Source organism: Rhinolophus sinicus, linkage group LG10 (assembly GCF_036562045.2).
Source record: "Rhinolophus sinicus isolate RSC01 linkage group LG10, ASM3656204v1, whole genome shotgun sequence".
Lineage (NCBI taxonomy): Eukaryota > Metazoa > Chordata > Mammalia > Chiroptera > Rhinolophidae > Rhinolophus > Rhinolophus sinicus.
The window spans coordinates 109,832,204-109,849,512 of record NC_133759.1 but is presented as its reverse complement, the minus strand read 5'-3'; the positions used below and the strand labels follow the sequence as shown (position 1 = coordinate 109,849,512).

The 17,309-nt window shown below is 62.7% G+C and overlaps 1 protein-coding gene across 2 annotated transcripts in view; it reads right to left on the bottom strand.

Annotated features, from left to right (window-relative positions):
* Positions 1-16,680, bottom strand: part of TTYH3 (tweety family member 3) — a 28,352-nt gene extending 11,672 nt beyond the window's left edge. Inside the window, exons 1-7 of one of the 2 annotated variants that reach the window (XM_019757542.2) lie at positions 16,339-16,680; positions 2,064-2,233; positions 1,817-1,928; positions 1,437-1,657; positions 982-1,077; positions 717-789; positions 357-432 (exon numbers count right to left, since the gene is read on the bottom strand). In XM_019757542.2, coding sequence (XP_019613101.2) covers positions 357-432; positions 717-789; positions 982-1,077; positions 1,437-1,657; positions 1,817-1,928; positions 2,064-2,233; positions 16,339-16,461 — 871 coding nt within the window. In that variant the 5' untranslated portion in view covers positions 16,462-16,680. The remainder of the gene's footprint in view (positions 1-356; positions 433-716; positions 790-981; positions 1,078-1,436; positions 1,658-1,816; positions 1,929-2,063; positions 2,234-16,338) is intronic. The other variant, XM_019757543.2, reaches the window with a different exon arrangement.
* Positions 16,681-17,309: the final 629 nt, after the last annotated feature.

The following is a 17,309-nucleotide window of genomic DNA, read 5'->3' as shown; positions in this document are numbered from 1 at the left end:
ATCAAGTTTGTCTGTCTCAGGGCCTTTGCACAGGATGCACAGCCTTCTCTGGTTCAGTTTTCATGCCACCTCTTTGGTAGACTGCCCCGACGGCCTGCCTTCTCTGAGCAGCCATCATCACTTGCTCCCCTTCTCAACCCCCACTGTCACCTGCCCCCATCCTATCACTGGTGGCCTCACACGGTGCCTGTCCTCCTTCTCGAAGCCTCCCACTCAAGAAAGGTGTGACTAGTCACTTACTGTCTTCCTGATCTGGGTCTGCCTCCCCCAGACCCAGACAGAGCGAGCACAAGGTGCCTCGGCATCGCTCAGCTGGGCCCCCAGTCCGGCACAGGGACGCCAGTGCAGACACTCACCCCCACTCAACACTGAGTGCTCCTCCACCATCCTCGTCACATAGGTGTCAGGGTCCACACAGAAGTCACTGGAGCCCTGGGGTGAGCATGGGCAAGGAAGATGGGGTGACCAAGTTAGGCCTCCCCAACCCTTAGCTCTCGGGGGTAGAGCCTGGCCCCCATGGTCTGCTTTTGGCTCAGGAAGGTAAGTATGAATCTGGGGGAGGGCACCGACTTGCTTTGTGCCCCAGGACAGATCTCCAACCCTCTGGAACCCTCGGTGTCCCAGGAGAGGGTGGGAGTGGAGTGTGGCTTCCCCCACCCCCTCCCCGTAGGCCCAGCAGGTGAGGATGGGGGTGGCCCTTCCCCTCTGCTACTCACCACAGATGCGGCCAGTTCCAAGCCCAGGGCACCCCAGCTGATGACCAAGGCCAGGACACCCAGCAGGCACACCCTAGGAGCAAAGAAGGCAAATCAGCACCCCCTGACCAGAGGGTGGGGGCCACGCCACCTGCTGGGTTGCAGGTCAGAGAGCCCCAGGGCACATCTGGGGGTGTACCCACACAGGATCTGTGACTCCTCCGATGGGGGACGGTCGACGGGGCTGACGGGGAGACATGCTGTGGTCCCACAGGCCCTCACTCACCCGACCAGGATGCCCTTGGAGCTGCGGACGAGGCCAACCAGAACCAACAAGCAGATGGCGACGTCAAGCAGCAGCACGCCCAAGTAGCCCAGCCACCTGCAGGGATGGGCACAGGGTGGCGTGGGCACAGGGCGGCGTGGGCACAGGGCGGTGTGGGCACAGGGGGCATGGCCAGGGGAGGAGGGAGAGGTGCAGGGGCAGGCCAGGAATCTGGATCTCAGGCCTGGCAGAGTGGAGGCAAACTGCGTGGTGCCACAGGCAGTTTATATGGGCATATATGGCATATGGATGGCCATGGTCCTTGCAGTAGACACCCCACGGGGGACTTCTGCTCCAGTTCCACCCGTAAAACTTCAGGCCCTGGGCGCTGTGAGCTGGCTAACCCTTGGAGGGCAGAGCGTGACCCAGGGCAGTAGGGGCCAAGTGGCACGGGCAGGAAAGAGGGCCCTGCACACCTGTACCAGTCGTAGAGATCCACCTGCTCTGCCAGTGCCTCCAGCGACACCACCGGGTTCCTCCAAAACGGGATGGCAACTGTGTAGCCCAGCAGCATGTCCAGCAGGTCCTGCAGCCGCTGCACTGCCCGCAGGGGCTCGGGTCGTGCAGCCAGCTGCCGCTCCAGGCTCTGCAGGCTGGGCTCTGCGGTCTGGTTCAGGGCAGCTATGGTGTCCCACACCTGCGCCAAGCAGGGGTGGGTGAGCCAGGGAGCGGCGGCTCCCGCACCCACCCACCCCTTGGCTGCCCCACCCAGGCCTCCTCCCATGCGCTCAGGCACATGTGCGGACAAGGGCTTTAGCAGCAGGAAGAGACCCTTCTCATCCTGGTGGCCACTCACGCGGTCCTGGACCCCCGCCACAGTGCGGTTGGCGTGACGGAGCGAGTAGGTGGCTCGATGGATGCCGTCACTGGTCTCCCCATTGCCGTAGAAGCCCACGGCGATGCCGGCGCTGGGACAGGGCAAAGCCGTGTGAGGGAGCCAAAGGTCCCTCACCGACTGCTGGAGCCCCAACAGCGGACCCTGGGCGCCCCCGCGCTGCCAGGCCCCGCCCCCGGCCCCGCCCCCCGGCCCCGCCCTGCACTACCTGCAGACCAGTGTGGCGATGATGACGCACCAGGCGGTGCAGCAGCAGTCGGCGTCCAGGTGCTCATCGCTCTTACGCGGGCGGCAGCACAGCCAGAAGGAGTAGAAGAGCAGAAAGAGGAGGTCCAGGGCGAGGCAGGCCAGCGCGGCGGCTCCCAGAAGCAGCAGCGCCTGTAGGTGGCAGGGAAACAGCGCTGGAGGTGTGGACCCTGCCGCCGCTCCACCCAGAACCAGCACCCGCAGACCCACCCGTGGCCGTGGCCAGGGCCAGGGAGGCCGGCACACGCTGCCAACACAACACCTGTGTCACGTGCCTACGGTGACCCAGACCTGGAACTCGACTCCCGTCCTCAACCCTGTACAAGACTCCAAGACTCAACCCAAGCCCCGCTCAGAGGGGCCAGGTGGGCAAGACCATGTGGTCCACCTGTCCTGCCTTCTACCAGGCCCTGTGGCCCTCCCCATGGGAGGCTGTCACCTCCTGGGCCCCAGAACCCAAGGCAAAATACGTTTGAACAGGAATCAACCACGCCAGGCCAGGCCAGGCCAGACCAGTTAGAGGAGGTGCTCGGTGGGGGGGGGGGGGGTGGCCAGACAACAGAGCCCCAGCCAATGGGCGGGCTCCCTCCAGAGCCAGCTCTGCTGCTGCCTGGCCACCTGGTCCAAGCTTCAGTCTTCTCTTTTGTCAAAAGGGGCTGGTGCTGCCTTCCCAGAAGAGGCAGGCACAGTCTCAGGAAAGGCCTGGAAGGGCCAGGCGACAGCAGTGCCCCTGGGAGGGGCTGTGACCACTATCCCCATCCTCATCGTCAGCGCTGAGACTGCTCTGCACCTGGCCACCTCGTCGAACCCGAGCCCTGGCAGCCTGAAGGGCCCAGGACTGTCCACCAAGTCCTGGGAGGCACCCTTCTGTCACTGAGGCTGGCGTCCCCCATGGGAAGCAGTTGACCGATCCAGCAGTGACTGCTGTGGGCGCAGCCCTGGGCCGGGCCCTCAGGTGGGAAGGGGAACAGACAGCACAGCCTCCATCTGTTGGAACAGGTGCCAGCCCCACCTGCTATGGACACAGCACTCTTCAGTTTGCCCCGTCCAGCACTTCACTCTATTTCACTGATAAACAAACTGGCTTGAGAAGGTACGGAGAAAGGACCTACGTGCCCTCGTCATGGCCCCTCTGGGAACCTCAGCACCCGTCCTCTGTCGGGGCCAGAGTGGTGGGTGACACACGACTGCAGGCTGAACCTGACCACGTGCACCTCGTGGGGGTGGGTCAAGCAAGCAGCACACAGAATGGCTGACATGTGGAGGCGCCCACCACGGGCACCATCGGAGCAGTGGTGTGACCACTGGGCACCCCTCAACTTCCCTTACTGGCACTGCTGCGACACCCAGACTTCAGGAGGACCTGGAAACACCCTCACTCCCTACGTTCAAATCCTCAGCAGTGTGGCTTTCCCTCGGGCCTGAGCCTGGGGAGCCGTTGGGAGTGTAACACCCCAGGCCCACCCACTCCCTGCAGAGCTACCGTGGGATAAAAAGCTCAGCCAGAGGCGCTGGGACCCCGGCATCACAGCTCTGCACCCAGCGCTGTATCCCAGGAGACAGCTGCCAGGCAGCAGAGGGAAGATGGCACTCTCTGCCCTCCCAGGAGCCTGTTGGCCTCCCCATACCCAGTCCACCAGCGCCAGCCGGACTGAACGCCTCACCCCCGCACCCGAGGCGGGGCTCTCCTACATTCCACCTGGCCAGGGAGGCACCCATCAAGGTCTGCACCTCCAGCCATGGCCCAAAGCCACATGGGTGCCCTGGGGGCCAGGGTGCCATTTGTAGGCTGGGCCTCTGTACACGAGGCACAGGGTGGGGTGCCCTCTTGGGAAAGGCCAGGTGCCACCATGAGGCTATAGCCCTTGCCCACTGGCCACTCCGTGCTGCCCAATGAGCAATCTGGACATAGTGGGTCCTCCACTTCTTTAAGCTGGGGTGCAGCCACCCACCGCTCTGCACTGGCAGGAGGGCCTAAGGGGCCCTGACTGCTCCTGCTCACCAGGCCTGGTGGGGCTGGCACCAGAGCCACCTCGTCAGCCCAAGGCTCCCTTGAGGTCCTGGGGTGCTCACGTCAGTGGGGACTCCAAGGCCCAGAGTGGGGGGCCTTGCCCAAGGTCACATGGGGGAACAGGCCAAGCCAGTCATGGGGGGCACTCACCTTAAGGGGCCTGGTACTGGGCATCACCCCACTCCACCCAACACCAGGAGCCAATGAACATTAGGGTGATTGGGAGAGCACCAACCTGGGGTTCCCTGGGGCTGCCCTAACATGCACAGGCTTGACACTGACCTGAGGGGTTACAGGCCCTGCCACACACTGTCCCCTGGGCCTTGGCTGAAAGGGACATTTGCGTTTCCATAACCAAGGCACCCTCCAGCCCTGTCAGCTACCAGGTCCTGTCCCTGCTGCCTGCAGGCTTCTCCCCGAGAGCCCTCCCTGAACCCTGGGTCAGACCACACCACCCCACCTGGAAGCCTCCACCAGGAATGAGCCCCCTTCAAAGACCTGCCCGCCTTGGCTCCCAGCCCATCCACACCCTATGCTCGCAGCCATGCCAGAGGCCACCCTTTGCTTCCTAGCAGGCCTCCTGCCTCCTCACTGTGGGAGTCTGGGAGAGCAAGCCCCCAACCCCATGTCCAGAATACAGCTGGCTCGGAGCTACTGCTTAACTGAGGGCACCTTGCTCCTCCTGGGGTGAGGAGGCTGGGCTCAGGGCCAGGATGGGTGGAGCCCAACAGGCACCCAAGCTGGGCTCTGAGGCCACCCAGCCCGGCACAGGGCAGAGCTCAGCCTGGTGTGAGCGGTCGGTGCTCACACTGTCATCAGGACTCATCAGAGAGCCTGCGGGTCTGGATCACCGTCTTGGTGGCGCCAGGACCACCCACTCCCATTTGCCAGATGAGAAAAATGAGGCAAGATAAGCATCACTGGCCAAGCGAGATCCTGACACCTGAGGCAGGGTCTGCTGGGCTCCCAGGTCTGGGACACGTGCAAGGTGTGGGAGGCGGATGGCGCCTGCACCTTTCCTGGCTCTTCATAGCTTTGATTTGGTTAGTTTTTGTTTTCTGTTGTTGGGTTGTTTTGTTTTGTTTTAGGTTTTTCTTTCCTTTCTTTTCTTTTTTTTTTTAAGCCACAAACACACACTACCTTTATAATTAAAACACAAAACCAGAAACCTCCAAGCAGTTCTTTTCAGCTGGGCGTGGGAGGCTGCTGGTCTGAGCCCAGCTCGGCCATGTGAGATCCCGTGAGGCCTCCTGTCAGGCTCTGGTCCCCTGTTTCCTCCTCTGAGTGAAGAGCGAGCACTGCCCAGCTCCTCCTGGCTGTCAGGGGGAAGGGCCCTGGCAGCCACGAGGCTGACTTGGGGCCCTTCTCAGTCAATGGCGCTACTGCAGTCCCTGCTGGTGCCCAGGGCCCCAGGACCAAGGCCAAGGGGAGGGACAGCCTGGGTCTCACCACCAGGAGCCCAAGACCCACCCGCCTACTGCTGCAGAGCCCGAAGAGAGGCTGCCTGCCCAGCCCCCACAGCCACCCCCAAACTCAGGCCCCACAGGGGCAGCCTGGCTCTCAGGGAACTAGAGTGCCAAGGCTCAAATGCTACAATGCTGGGTTCTAGAAGTGACCTTGAGTCAGGGACTTTAATCTCTGTGCCTCGATTTCCTCACGTATACAATGGAGATAGTAACACGCTCTCCTAGTGTGGTTACTTGGGGTTAAATGAGCCAATATGTGTAAGGGCTTAGAACAGCACCTCTGTGGAGAGCCCCCAGGAAAAGTCAGGCCCCAACGATGTGCTGCTCCTGGGCCCTCTGCTGCCACACAGCCTGCTGGGCTGGGGACAGGAGGCTGGTGTCCTGGCTGCTGGATGTGTGTGTGGAGGGGCCAGGGCCGCTCACAGACAGGTCCACACCCACACATGTACGTGTTCACACGTGTGCCCACATGCACATGAAAGTGTTGTCCTGTGAGCTCCCTAGCAGTGGCAGTGACAGCCCACGGCTGGCAGCTCCTGGTGGTTCTGGGCAGGTGGGGGAGAGGGGGGTGGTCCAAGTACCTGGGCATCGGATACTTGGCAGAGGCTGGGAAAGGGGAGAGGTGACCGGCCAGCCAGTGGCAGCCTCAAGCACAGGCACGGCCACCTGCCTGGGGCGTCCTGACTGCCACAGCCCTGATGGACGACACTCCCAGCCCATCTCTGCCTTAGGGAGCCGAGCGAAGGGTGGGACCGGTGCCCAGAAACCCCAGGGCCAGGCCCTTGAGGGTGAGACTGTGACCTGGGGCTCGGAGACGGGCACCCAGGGACCTGAGTTACTCAAGCCGCTGGAGGCAGTGCCGGCGGAGGCCCAGGTGCCACTGCACCTCTGCAGCCGTGCACGTGGGGAGCCAGGCATCCAGCTCCTGGGGTCCCACCTCCTCTCCTGGCTGTGAGGACAGGGACCCCGTTTCCGCGATCTGTGCACTGGCTGTCTGCCCATGCTTCCCCCAGTGGGGCACTGCAGTAAGAACATCAATCTGCATTTAGGACGAGTGAGGCCTGGCACACAGTGGGCACTCATAGAGACGTGGGGCCCCTGCTCTGCACCCCAAGCTATGAGAGGCTGGGGCCAGCCTTAAATAGTAACCCCACTGGGCGGCCCCAGAAGGCGAGCTGTGGGTCCGGTACCAGGACAGCGTCACACAGCCCCTACGGGGGTGACAGCACCCTCTCGGTTTATACAGGAGGGCACCCGGGCTTGGGGGAGCCGAGGCCTGGGCAGCTGGTTCCTCGCGCCCCAGGGCCAGGCGCCCTGCACGACCTCTGAAGCCAGATTCCCAGACTTCAGCCTTCCGCTGCCATTCTGGGGTGGCCCCGCCTCCCCTTTCCTCAGGCTGGCGTCCCCTTGGCTTCTCCCTGGGCCCATTCAGAAAGAGAATGGGAAATGTTTGATCAGCATCTGGGCTCTGACCAAATGGAATTTTCCATCTGTGATGGAAGTGATGTCAGCACTCGGTCAGGCGAGGCGAGATGCTCAGGCCCATGTCCTGACCGCTGGCCACAGAGCTGGCTGCCAGCCACCTGAAGCAGCAGGGACATGAGCGGACTGGCAGGGGGGACGCAGCATGGCCGCGCGTGCCCCGAGGGGCTGCAGCCCACACCCCCCTCCTGGCCCTGTGGCTCGTTTTCCGCCCAGAACCATCCCATCCTTCTCAAGGCCCCTGCAGCCCCTGCCACAGAGCGTACCCACGAGGATGTGCCCACTCTCCCCCACGCCCTGTGGCTCCCCAAAGATCCCACCCACTGTGGAAACCCTATGAGCTAGAGGTCGGGACCAGGCCCAAGTCTGAGGACTGTCAGGGGGCCCAACAAAACCCCAGCCCCCAGCCTTCAGCAGGTGCTCCCAGCCCTGGTAGGGAGGCAGCGGATGGGAGGGGCGCAGGGCAGCGCTGTCCTCTGCGCGCGCCTCGGCTGGCTCCCCGTGTAGGTGGGCGGCCCCTCGGGGTAGGGGATCCTGGCTCAGCCCCAGGCTTGCTGGCAGTCCAGCTGCAAGGAGGCCCCAAGCCAGCCCTGGGAGGGCCCTGGGAGGGTCTGTGGCATGCCACCAAATCTTACCAAAGGCTCTGCTGCGGGGGGCTCCATCCCACAGATGGGAGACCACGGCACGAGAGAGGCCGTGAAGTCACGAGGCCTCGACCCCGTCCCTTCCACCCCTGCGCCCCCACCCACTGCTCCTGCCTATGCTGCTCCTTCACCGGCTTGGACGCGGCCAGTCAGTGCACGGCACGTGCACCCCACCTGTCCACAATGCGGCACAGGCCACACCGAGACGCCCCAGGCCCCGGCAGGGAGTGCCACGCTCGACCACGGGGCAGCACAGCCGTGTGTGCCAGCTGCGAGACAGCACTCGGCAAACTGACACACCAGAGCATGCACGTCCCAGAGCAGCAGCTCTGTGCCCTTAACAACCGGCCCTGGGAGTGGCCTCGTCCTCTGCGGGCCACTACAGTCCCCTGCCAGGCTGAGGCATCACTCACAGGGGCCCGACCCCAGCCCCCGAGGCCACGTGTCTGCCACCCTGCTGTCCCAGGCACGGTAGCTGGAGCCCTTCTCCAGCCTCACTGTGGTACGTCCCACGCACCCACCCAGGTGCCAGCACTCGGTAGGCAAGGAAGACTTGGGGACCAGCAGTCCAGGCGTGACTCTGGTAGGCTCCGAGATGTCAGGGGACTTCCCCAAGGGCACACAGATGGTGGGGTAGAGCCAGGATGCCAGCCCTGCCCAGTGTGACAGTAGCCTGAGGTCCCCTGTGGCATGAAAGGGACCAGTAAGCCTGCAAAGCTGGGAGCCCCAGAGAAGGCTGCGAACAGCAGGCCTGCCCCACCTGGCCTCGGCCCTCACCAGCTCTTCCCGAGGGGCAGCTCTGCCAGGTGGTAAAGGGCAGGACTCAGAGAGGCACGGGTCCAAATTCCGCCAGGGGCCTGGATCTCACCGCCCCGTGCCCCATGTCCTCGTGTTGGTCACACCTGCTCACTGGAGTGCAGATGCCTGAGTCACCACACAAAGGGCCCTCAGCCCAGCACAGGCCTGGGACTTAGGAACATTGGCACTGGGCCGGGCCCTGGGGACCATGGGGCAAAGAGACGCAGCCCTACAGGGCTAGCCCAGCACCTCCCAAGACCCCAGCAGTGTAGGTCTGGGAGCTCAGGAGCTGGGGGACAGGCAGAAGACCTGGGCGGATCCAGAAGCTTCAGGTGGTATCCCCTAAACTGCCACTGCAGGGTCAGGGGGCACTGGTTTGGCATCATGAGAGGTGGGGACAGGGTCAAAGGCCCAGCATAAGGTCAGGACTGCAAACCTGCGTCCTGCGGGGCCACTGGCAGCTGAGCCCAGGCGGGGTTCCGGCCTGAGCCTGCAGTGCCAGGCAGCAGTGGGCCCCTCCGTCACGTCCCACCCCAGCCCCAGAATTGCCAAGGGCCCTTCTCCAGAGGAAGAGACCAGGTTGGGGCATCCAAGAGACACCGTCTAGGGACCCACGTGTCCAGGCTGAAGCCCTACGTGTGGGGTGAGGAAAGCGAAGGGGACATTAGGCCGAGCTCCCCCGTGTCTGGGGTCTCCCACTGGGAAGGCTCACACCCCCCAGCGCTGCCCACTCCCCTAGGGCTGGCCCTCAGCCTCAACACCTTCTGCAACCCGGACTCACACAGCCTTGTTGGACCCAGAGCGCCCAGACCCACTTCCCAGGTCAGGGGCCTGAGGCTGGCAGGGACACCCATGGCCCACACCCTCAAGAGATGGAAGCCAGGCCTCTCGAGGAAAGCTCTGGAAAAGGCCCCCCTCACCTCCTGGGCCAGGCTGAACGGGTGCTGAAAGCCCGGGATGCAGAGCCACGCTGGGCGCCAAGCTGGCTGTGCGGCCTGCAGCCCCCCACCCCTCCAGCACTCTTGGCTGCGGCTCCCAGATCCTGGCCAGAAATTAAAAACAGATTTTCCACCGAGCGGGGCTTGGGTTTCTCGAATTCCATGATGGTGAGCTCGTGGCCGTGCCTGGGAGAGCACAGCTAGAAACCGGCCATGAGGGAGCCCGTGAGGGGCCCAACTTTCTGTCCAAGTCCCCTAACCCTGAGGTCCAAGGTCCGAGGTCCCAGCCAGCAGGCCGCACAGACATAAAACAGCTGCACCTCATGTCCTCCAGGAATCATGTGGCTACAGCCCTGGCCTGTCACCCCCAGACCCAGCATGCACCCTGCTACCCCTTGGGCCTGGGGGCCCCACCCACGCAGAGTGAACAGATACAAGGACATGGCACAAGTGCTGTCCCCGCTGCTCTAACACACCTCCCAGCCTGACACCCAGGAAAATCCACTGCTCTCCACCAGTCACCCTTGGGAACCCAGGCCCCAGACCCAGCCAGAGGCCACCAGACGGGCCTGGTCACATCCTCAGGACTTGCTTCAACCAGGGATATGTGCCCGGGGTTGGACCAGGCCTGGACCGAGGGCCAGATCTTTTGGAGAGTCCCTCAGGATAGTCAAGAACCTGGCCTGGACGGGTGCGTAGGGCCTGAACAGGCAGCTGGGCGGGTGGCACCGTGGCAACCACCCCTCTGAGGCAGAAGTGGTCACTCAGGCTTTGGGCAGCCTGGCCTCACCCCACGCCCTCAGCCAACATAGGACCGGCCCAGCCACCACGGGTGCCTACCCCTCCCAGCCCACCCGCCCCTCCTGTGGAGACCCAGGCCTCCGCCAGCCTTCTCCAGGGAGGGGAGGGGCATGCCAACTGAGGGCAGACGGTGGCGGGCCTGTATGTGTGCATGAGCTGATTCCAGGTGTGTGTTCATACGCGTGTGTGCATGAGCCGTCTGGACACACAAAAAGCCAGGCCTCAGGCAGGGGCGGCAGAAAGGGAGGTTCACCAGGGGCCATGCAGCCCCTCTCCCACAGCCCACCTGCGACACTGGTACGCCGTGGCTGGCCCAACCTGGCCCAGGACACTGCTCAGCCCCACCTGGCCCTGCTCCCCGAGGGCACACCCCACACCCAGGCCCCTTCCCCCGGCTCTGGATGAGAACAAAGCGGCCTCCTGGTCAGTTGGCACTGAGTGCAGTCCCATTCTGCCTCTGGCATTGGGCTGGAGGCCTGGCCCTGCCCTCAGCCCACTGCAGCCCTCGCAGCCCCCTCCACGGCAAGGACAGCCACTGCCTCAGCAGATGGCCACTGTGCTGGGGATCCCCCGGGAGTCCTGCTGGGCAGGCAGCAACCCAATGTTGCTGGCATCTGTCATCCTGTCTAGCAGGGAGCCCAGCCACTTGTGGGCCGCTCCTCAGGACGCCGTCTGGTAAGTGGCCCCTGCCTCCAGCTGCTGAGTGGCTCCCTGCTCTGGGTGACAGTGCCCAGTGTGTGCCCATCAGAGCCTCACTACACTGAGGGTCCTCGCCCTCCCCAGAACCGTGGAAGCCCTGAGACACTTGAGGGCTGTGTGTGTCCCGGCCCAGCACAGGCCTAAGGGCGGCTCCCTGCAGACCCAGGAGGCAGGCACAGCACGACCAGGTGCTTTTGGGGTCCTGCCACACCTACTGCCCACCCTCTGTCACGTGCCCAATGCTTGGGGGCCACATGGGCCCCGTCTGCAGATTCAGTTCCTCTTCTCCAGCTGAGGACTCAGCAGAGCTGCCTTTGCGGGGCAGAGGTCTAGTCCCAAGACCCTGGGTGCCTTTCCCCAGACTCCGAAACTGCTCCGGGCTGTGTACACGGGGAGGGGCGTGAGGGCTGGCGCAGGAGCTTGTGTGTGTCCCCCACTCACTGAGGCTGCTGGCCAGTGGCCTGTTTCACTTCTGTAGGGGTGACAGTGCCACCCCCAGGCCCACTATGTGGCTCTCCAGAAAAATGCTTATGAAACAAACAGCATGAGCCTCTCTGGCAGAATGGCTGTGGCCTGGGGGTCAGAGCCACAGAGTAACCTGTCCAGAGCCTGACCAAGGGCCCCTGGCCAGGGACAAAACAGCTGAGGTCCCTTTCCTGCATGTCCTCTAGGCAGCGAAGTACAGTGTTGAGGACAGAGCTTGTCATTGCATCCTCACATCCTCGAAAACCAGGAGCCACCAAAAGGCCTAACAGAAGAATCTGGTGACACAGACTCTGCACCAACTCCACATAGAAGACACCAGAGTTTGGCCCCAACACCGACCCTGCAGTGGGTGTAGACTTGGCGTTAGTGGCGACCAACAGCCCAGCCCGCCCCTGGCCAAAGGCAGGTGCATGACCCCAGCTCAGCCAATCGGATTCTTCCCTGGGACTTTGACACTAGCCAAGAGGGAAACAGCCAGAGATGATCTGGCCGAGCAGGGACTTCCCTGCTCGCCCACCCAAGCACTGGCCCTGCACCCCAAAGCCAAGTTCATGAGCTCTGTCCAGACAGGAGGTGCTTTAGAACCTTCTCCCTAGCTCCTTGGTGCGCTCTGCCACGTTTGGCACCTTTCTGTCACTTGCAGCCTCAGAATGCAGACTGCTACCATGGGATGAAATGCAAGCGTCAAGAACCAAGGACCATGGGCACAGTCCCAAACATGTGATGTTTAAAAGCAGGTGACAAAAAGGGCACATGGTGCAATTCTAGTTTTAAAGTGACATTCCCACACAAGTGTAAGTGCATGGACAAACTCCAGCCGGAGGGGCTGTCTTTCTGTCTTCAGATCTTTCCGGTTTCTCAAATGATCCATGAATATGCATTACGTTTGTAAACTAGAAGAGAGGCAATAAACGCTGATTTTTAACCACAGCAAATTTCCTTCCGATTAGTGATAAGGATGACAACAGGGCCAGCCTCTCCCACAGGACATGGCTGCTCGGCCACCAGCCTGCAGTCAGGCGCATGGCTGATGTCGCTGGAGTCACATTCAACTAAGGTGCTGTGGTGTCTGCCAGGAGACCCCTAAGTGGTCTCAAATCCCTTCTAAGTGGCTATCCAGTCTGGGCTTTCATATCTCCAGGCACAAAGTGCTCACCTCCTCCCAAGGCAGCATGTTCAGACCAGAAGGACTCCCTTATTTTGGGCCCAGGCTCAGGCTTCTCTCTGCCTCAGGGCCTTTGCACATGCTATTCGCGCTGCCAGTAACCCTCTTCCCCAAGGTCTCTGCACGGCTACCTCAGTCTTATCTTTAGGGTCTTACTGGAAACATTCAAGCACTCAGGGCTCTAATGGGAAATGGGTGCACATACTGGGCAAACCTGAAGCAAATGCATCTGATGTGGAAGGTGGGCAAGTGTGCTCAGTGCATGCCAGGCTCTAGGCAGGTCTCTGCCCTCTGGGCACTCATAGCCTGGCTTGCAGCATCCATGGAGGGCAAGTAGCATCTCCTCCAGAAAGCCTTCCCTGACCACTGGGCTCCCACAGGCCCTGTGCCGACCCCAGCACAGCACTACACCAGGCCATCACTGTTTTCCTCCATCAGCTTGCAGCATCCAGAACCCCTGAACTGGTGGAGACACTGAGCAAGAATGAGAGAGACTGAGGGCAGAGAAAGTATGACCTCTGCTGGGCTGTGGGGAGCCTTGAAACGGGGGAGTCATGAAGGGCTGGTAGGGGTAGAGGGAGTAGATCCCCCAAGTGAAGCCCAGAGAGGAAGATGGACCCACCCAAGGTCACACAGGTAGCAGACAACAGCTAGGGTCCAGGCCCGGCACTCCGCTCTCAAGCACCCACACTCCAGCCTGAAGAGAAGGCTCTGGGACCTCCGCCCACAGCCAGGTCACGCCCAACAGTCCCTGTGGAGCACAGATTGGCCTCAGACCACCTCAGGTCCCCAGTCACCAGGCCCAGCCCACCAGCTCAGCTGTCAACCACCAGGGAGTCTCCTCCCCTCTTTGGGCCTGCAATCCCTCCCCCATAAAACCAGAGACCCCCCCCCCCTCAGGTGCTCTGTGTTCAGGAAGCTCCAAGCATGCTGGCAATGGCCCAGCCCCAGGGGAGCCAGACCAACAGCCCCTCTTGGCATGCAGGTGGAGGGCAGAGCAGCCTGGGCAGCCTGCAGAAGCCCCCTACTTCCTTCCAGCCCCTCCCACACAGATGCCATCAGCCCCACAGAACCTGCAGTGCACCCCCTCCCAGTCTGTCCATTCAGCAAACATCACGGGCCCCCCACCAAGAGATGGGTGCCATGGCCAGGGAGGCCTCCTCTCTACAATGGAGGCCTTGGGAAGCTGGGAGCCTGAGACCCTCAGTTCCAAGAGAAATTTCCTTTAGGAAATGAAATCCCACCTTCGCTCTTGCAGAGGCTCCAAAGCCCCCTGTCAGACCAGCCAGCCTCCAGGAGCCCTCAGAACAGTCCCATCTGCTCCTAATCCTGCAGTCACATCCTCTGCAGGGGACCGGCTGGGAGGGGGGGCTAGGAAGCCTCCGACCACCCCACCCCCGGGCTGACAGGGGACGAGGCCCGACCACCTCCTACTATGTGACTCTGATCCCCAGTTTGCTAATCTGTAGGATAGAGACAGTCGTCCTTACCTCCCAGGCTTGTGTGAGAAAGGGCTAGTGACAGAGGTCCCCACACAGCACCCCAAAACAGGGCCAGCCACGGGGCTTCCAGTGGGTTTCACCAGGGCTCTCAACAGTGGGTGGTGGGGGCAGGACATTGCAAAGAAGGACAAAGGCTGGTCTCCTCTGCCACATGTGCCCCCACTCCTGCCCCAGCTTTCCCCTGGACTGCACAGGAGGTAGAAGCCCCCACCCCAGCTGGGCCTAGTCCACATGGCGGGAGGGGTGTTTCAGACCCTGCTGCCCAACTTGGGGCTGGACACAGACAGGCTCCCAGGCCAGTAGGGGGCCCTGGTAAGGAGAATGAGTCCACCACCCAGCAGGGCCGGGGGCTGCAGCCTCCCCACAGCTAGGAATGCTCCACCGGGGGCGGCAGGAAGGGGCGCTAGGCCACGGCCCACGCCAGCCCATCACCCACCCCGCCAGGAAGGGAGCTCCCTCTGCTGTACACCCACATGGAGCAGGAGCCTGGAGCCCTCCATCCTCATCAAGACCCCGCAGAGAAGTCGCGCCTAACCAGGTTTCGGCATAAGGCAATGAAAGCTCAGCGAGGTCGAGGTCTGCCCCAAAGCACCAGCACAGAGGGCAGAGGCAGGACGCATGCCCAGGTCTGGCTCACCCCACAGCCTGCAGCCAGGAGGAGAGGTGGCGGGGGATGGAGACAGGCTGGTTTCCACACCGTGAATTATTCAGTGGCTAAGTCTGCTCCTCGGAGGGAGGCAGGAGAGAGAGTGAGTCAGAGCCTTCCCACAGCGGAGGAGGGAACAGTGCTCATGGAGGCGGCGGGCAGAAACCGGGGTCCTCCCAGGGGCAAGGGCCCTTCAGGAGGCCAGGCTGTGCTGAGGGAGGTCTGGGCTTCACTCTCCACCACATGTCCTGGAATCCCAGCTGGGGGACCCATGGGAGGACAGGCACCACAGAGGGCAGGAGAGAGGCAGCCAGTCCAAGCATGGTTGGCAGCATGGGCAGGTGGCAGCCCATGGGACAGCAGGAACGCTCTGTGTGGGTCACAGACACCCTGAATCTGTTCCCTGAGAAGTGGCAGGGAACTTCCTCAAGTAAAGGCCAGCTTCCTGGACTGTGGATGCAGAGCCCCAGGGGACAGACATGGCAGAGCCAGCACACCACGCTTCTGGGCAGCATAGAAGTGCTGCCCCACACTGGTCACCCCCCAGGGCTGGGCTTCCAGAACGTGGGTGTTAGGTTTTATAAAATCCTGCTATCTCTGGGCACACCTGGGCCAATCTCTTGACCCCTTTCTAATTTTCTCAGACACAGGTTAGCAAGGCTTGGGGAGCAGGTAGCCCATGAGCACCGAGGCTGGGAGCCTGGGGCTTCCCTGCAGAGCTGGGGCGTCCACGGCATGGCATCCTCACCGCCTGCTTCCATTCCTCCTCCACAGATAAGGGAGGCCATGTGTGACACAGTCCACAGAACACTGGATTCCCAGGCAATCCTGACAAGCAAAGTCCTTCCTACCCCATCCCGGGGCTCTGCAATGATTGCCAGATAGACGCCCAGAGATGTTCCGAGTGACCAGGCACCCAGGTCACGAGGCCGCTGGATTCTGAATCCCCACGCAGGAAGGAAATGCCCATAGCCTGGTCCTTTGCCCCACATTCAAAAGGCAGTGGCTCAGCAACAGGGGGGGCACTGGGGTTTGGCATGACCCCAAGCTGAGGGCTCCAGTGGGAGAGCCTGGTCACTTGGGGAGAGGGCTGCAAAGGGCCCTGCCACCCCCTGGCTCAGCCCCTTTCAAGCCTTCCAGACTGAGGCCCATCTTGCGTGTCTGTGGCCAGGCCTCCTGCCTCAGGGGCTACTGGCAGCCACTCCTGGCAGGCCAGGTGTCACCACAGCCTACACTGCACCGATCGAACGCACATTCCACAGCCCCGCTGCCCAGCAGGTCTCAGAGCCGTGGGGTCCTATGGGTAGGCGGCTGTGCCAGGCAATAGCCCCTCCGTGATGGACAGGGGCCTGGGCGGGAGCTGGCAGCTGGCGAGGGGGGCTCCACGGAGGGGGGGAGGCGGCTCCACGGAATCCCAGAAAACAGGGCCTTGGTGACACCGGAAGAGAAGGCTAGAATCTGCAGGGGCGGCGGACCTCTGATAGGGGAGTGGGGGGTCCACAGACTCTGGAAACAGAGACTCATGACCCAGGAGGAGACCCTCGAGAGGGAGGGGGCCGTGACCCGGGGCCCTGACCCCTGACCCAGGGCCCGCGTCACCTGCTGGTAGTCGGTGTCCTCGGGCCGGAACTGGCTGCTGGTGGTCTCCCAGCGCAGGTCCAAGTGCGGCAGCCGGTGCAGGAGGTTCACCCACCAGGGCGCCGCGTAGCTGACCCCGGCCATGGCGGGCCGGCCCTCGGGCGCGCGGCCGCGGCGGGGCTCCTCACTGCACTGGGCGCCGTGTTCAGGGGCCGGCCGACCCCGGCCTGGACGCCCGCATAGCCTGCGCGCTCCTGGGCCCGGCCCGGCCCGGCTCGGCCCGGCTCGGCTGCGCTCGGCTCCGCTCGGCCGCCCGCGCCCGCCGCCTCTTTGTTCGCCGCCGCCACCGCATCCGCGCGCCCCCGCCCGCCGCCCGCCGCCCCGCCTCCGTGCTACCATTGGCCCGCCGCCCGGAGGCCCCGCCCCCCTCCAGCTCCGACCCCGCTCCCCCGTCGCCATTGGCGCGCTGGGAGAGGCTCCGCCCGCCTGGGACTCCAACCTCCGGCCGAAGGGCACCTGGCGGGGGAGGAACTTAAGACCCGCTAGCCCGGCCGTCGGGGGTCGTTCACTCGACGCACCCGACTGTGGTCTCCCCATCAGCAAATGGGGACGGGGTCCGGAACGCTGGCTGCATGTCTGGCTGCGCTTCACTCGGGCCCTCTCTCGTTGGTTCGACCATTGCACGTTCATAGAGCTTCTGCTGGGGTCGGCCTGGAGGGGCACGGCTGGCCATGGCGTCCAGCAAGGGACCGAGTGGCCTGACTATAAAATAAGGATGAACTGGATTAAGAGCCTGGCTTGGTTATCTAGCGCTGTGTGATCTTGAGCAAGTTACTTAACCTCTCTGTGCATTGTCCTCGTCTGTAAAATGGAAGTATTGATACCATGAGTGTGACGTGCTGTAAACAGCAAAGTATGACCCAGTACGAGCGTGTAAGGGGACAGGAGGGTAGATTCAATCCTTTTGGGGAAGGTTGTGTCTTTTGTCAAGA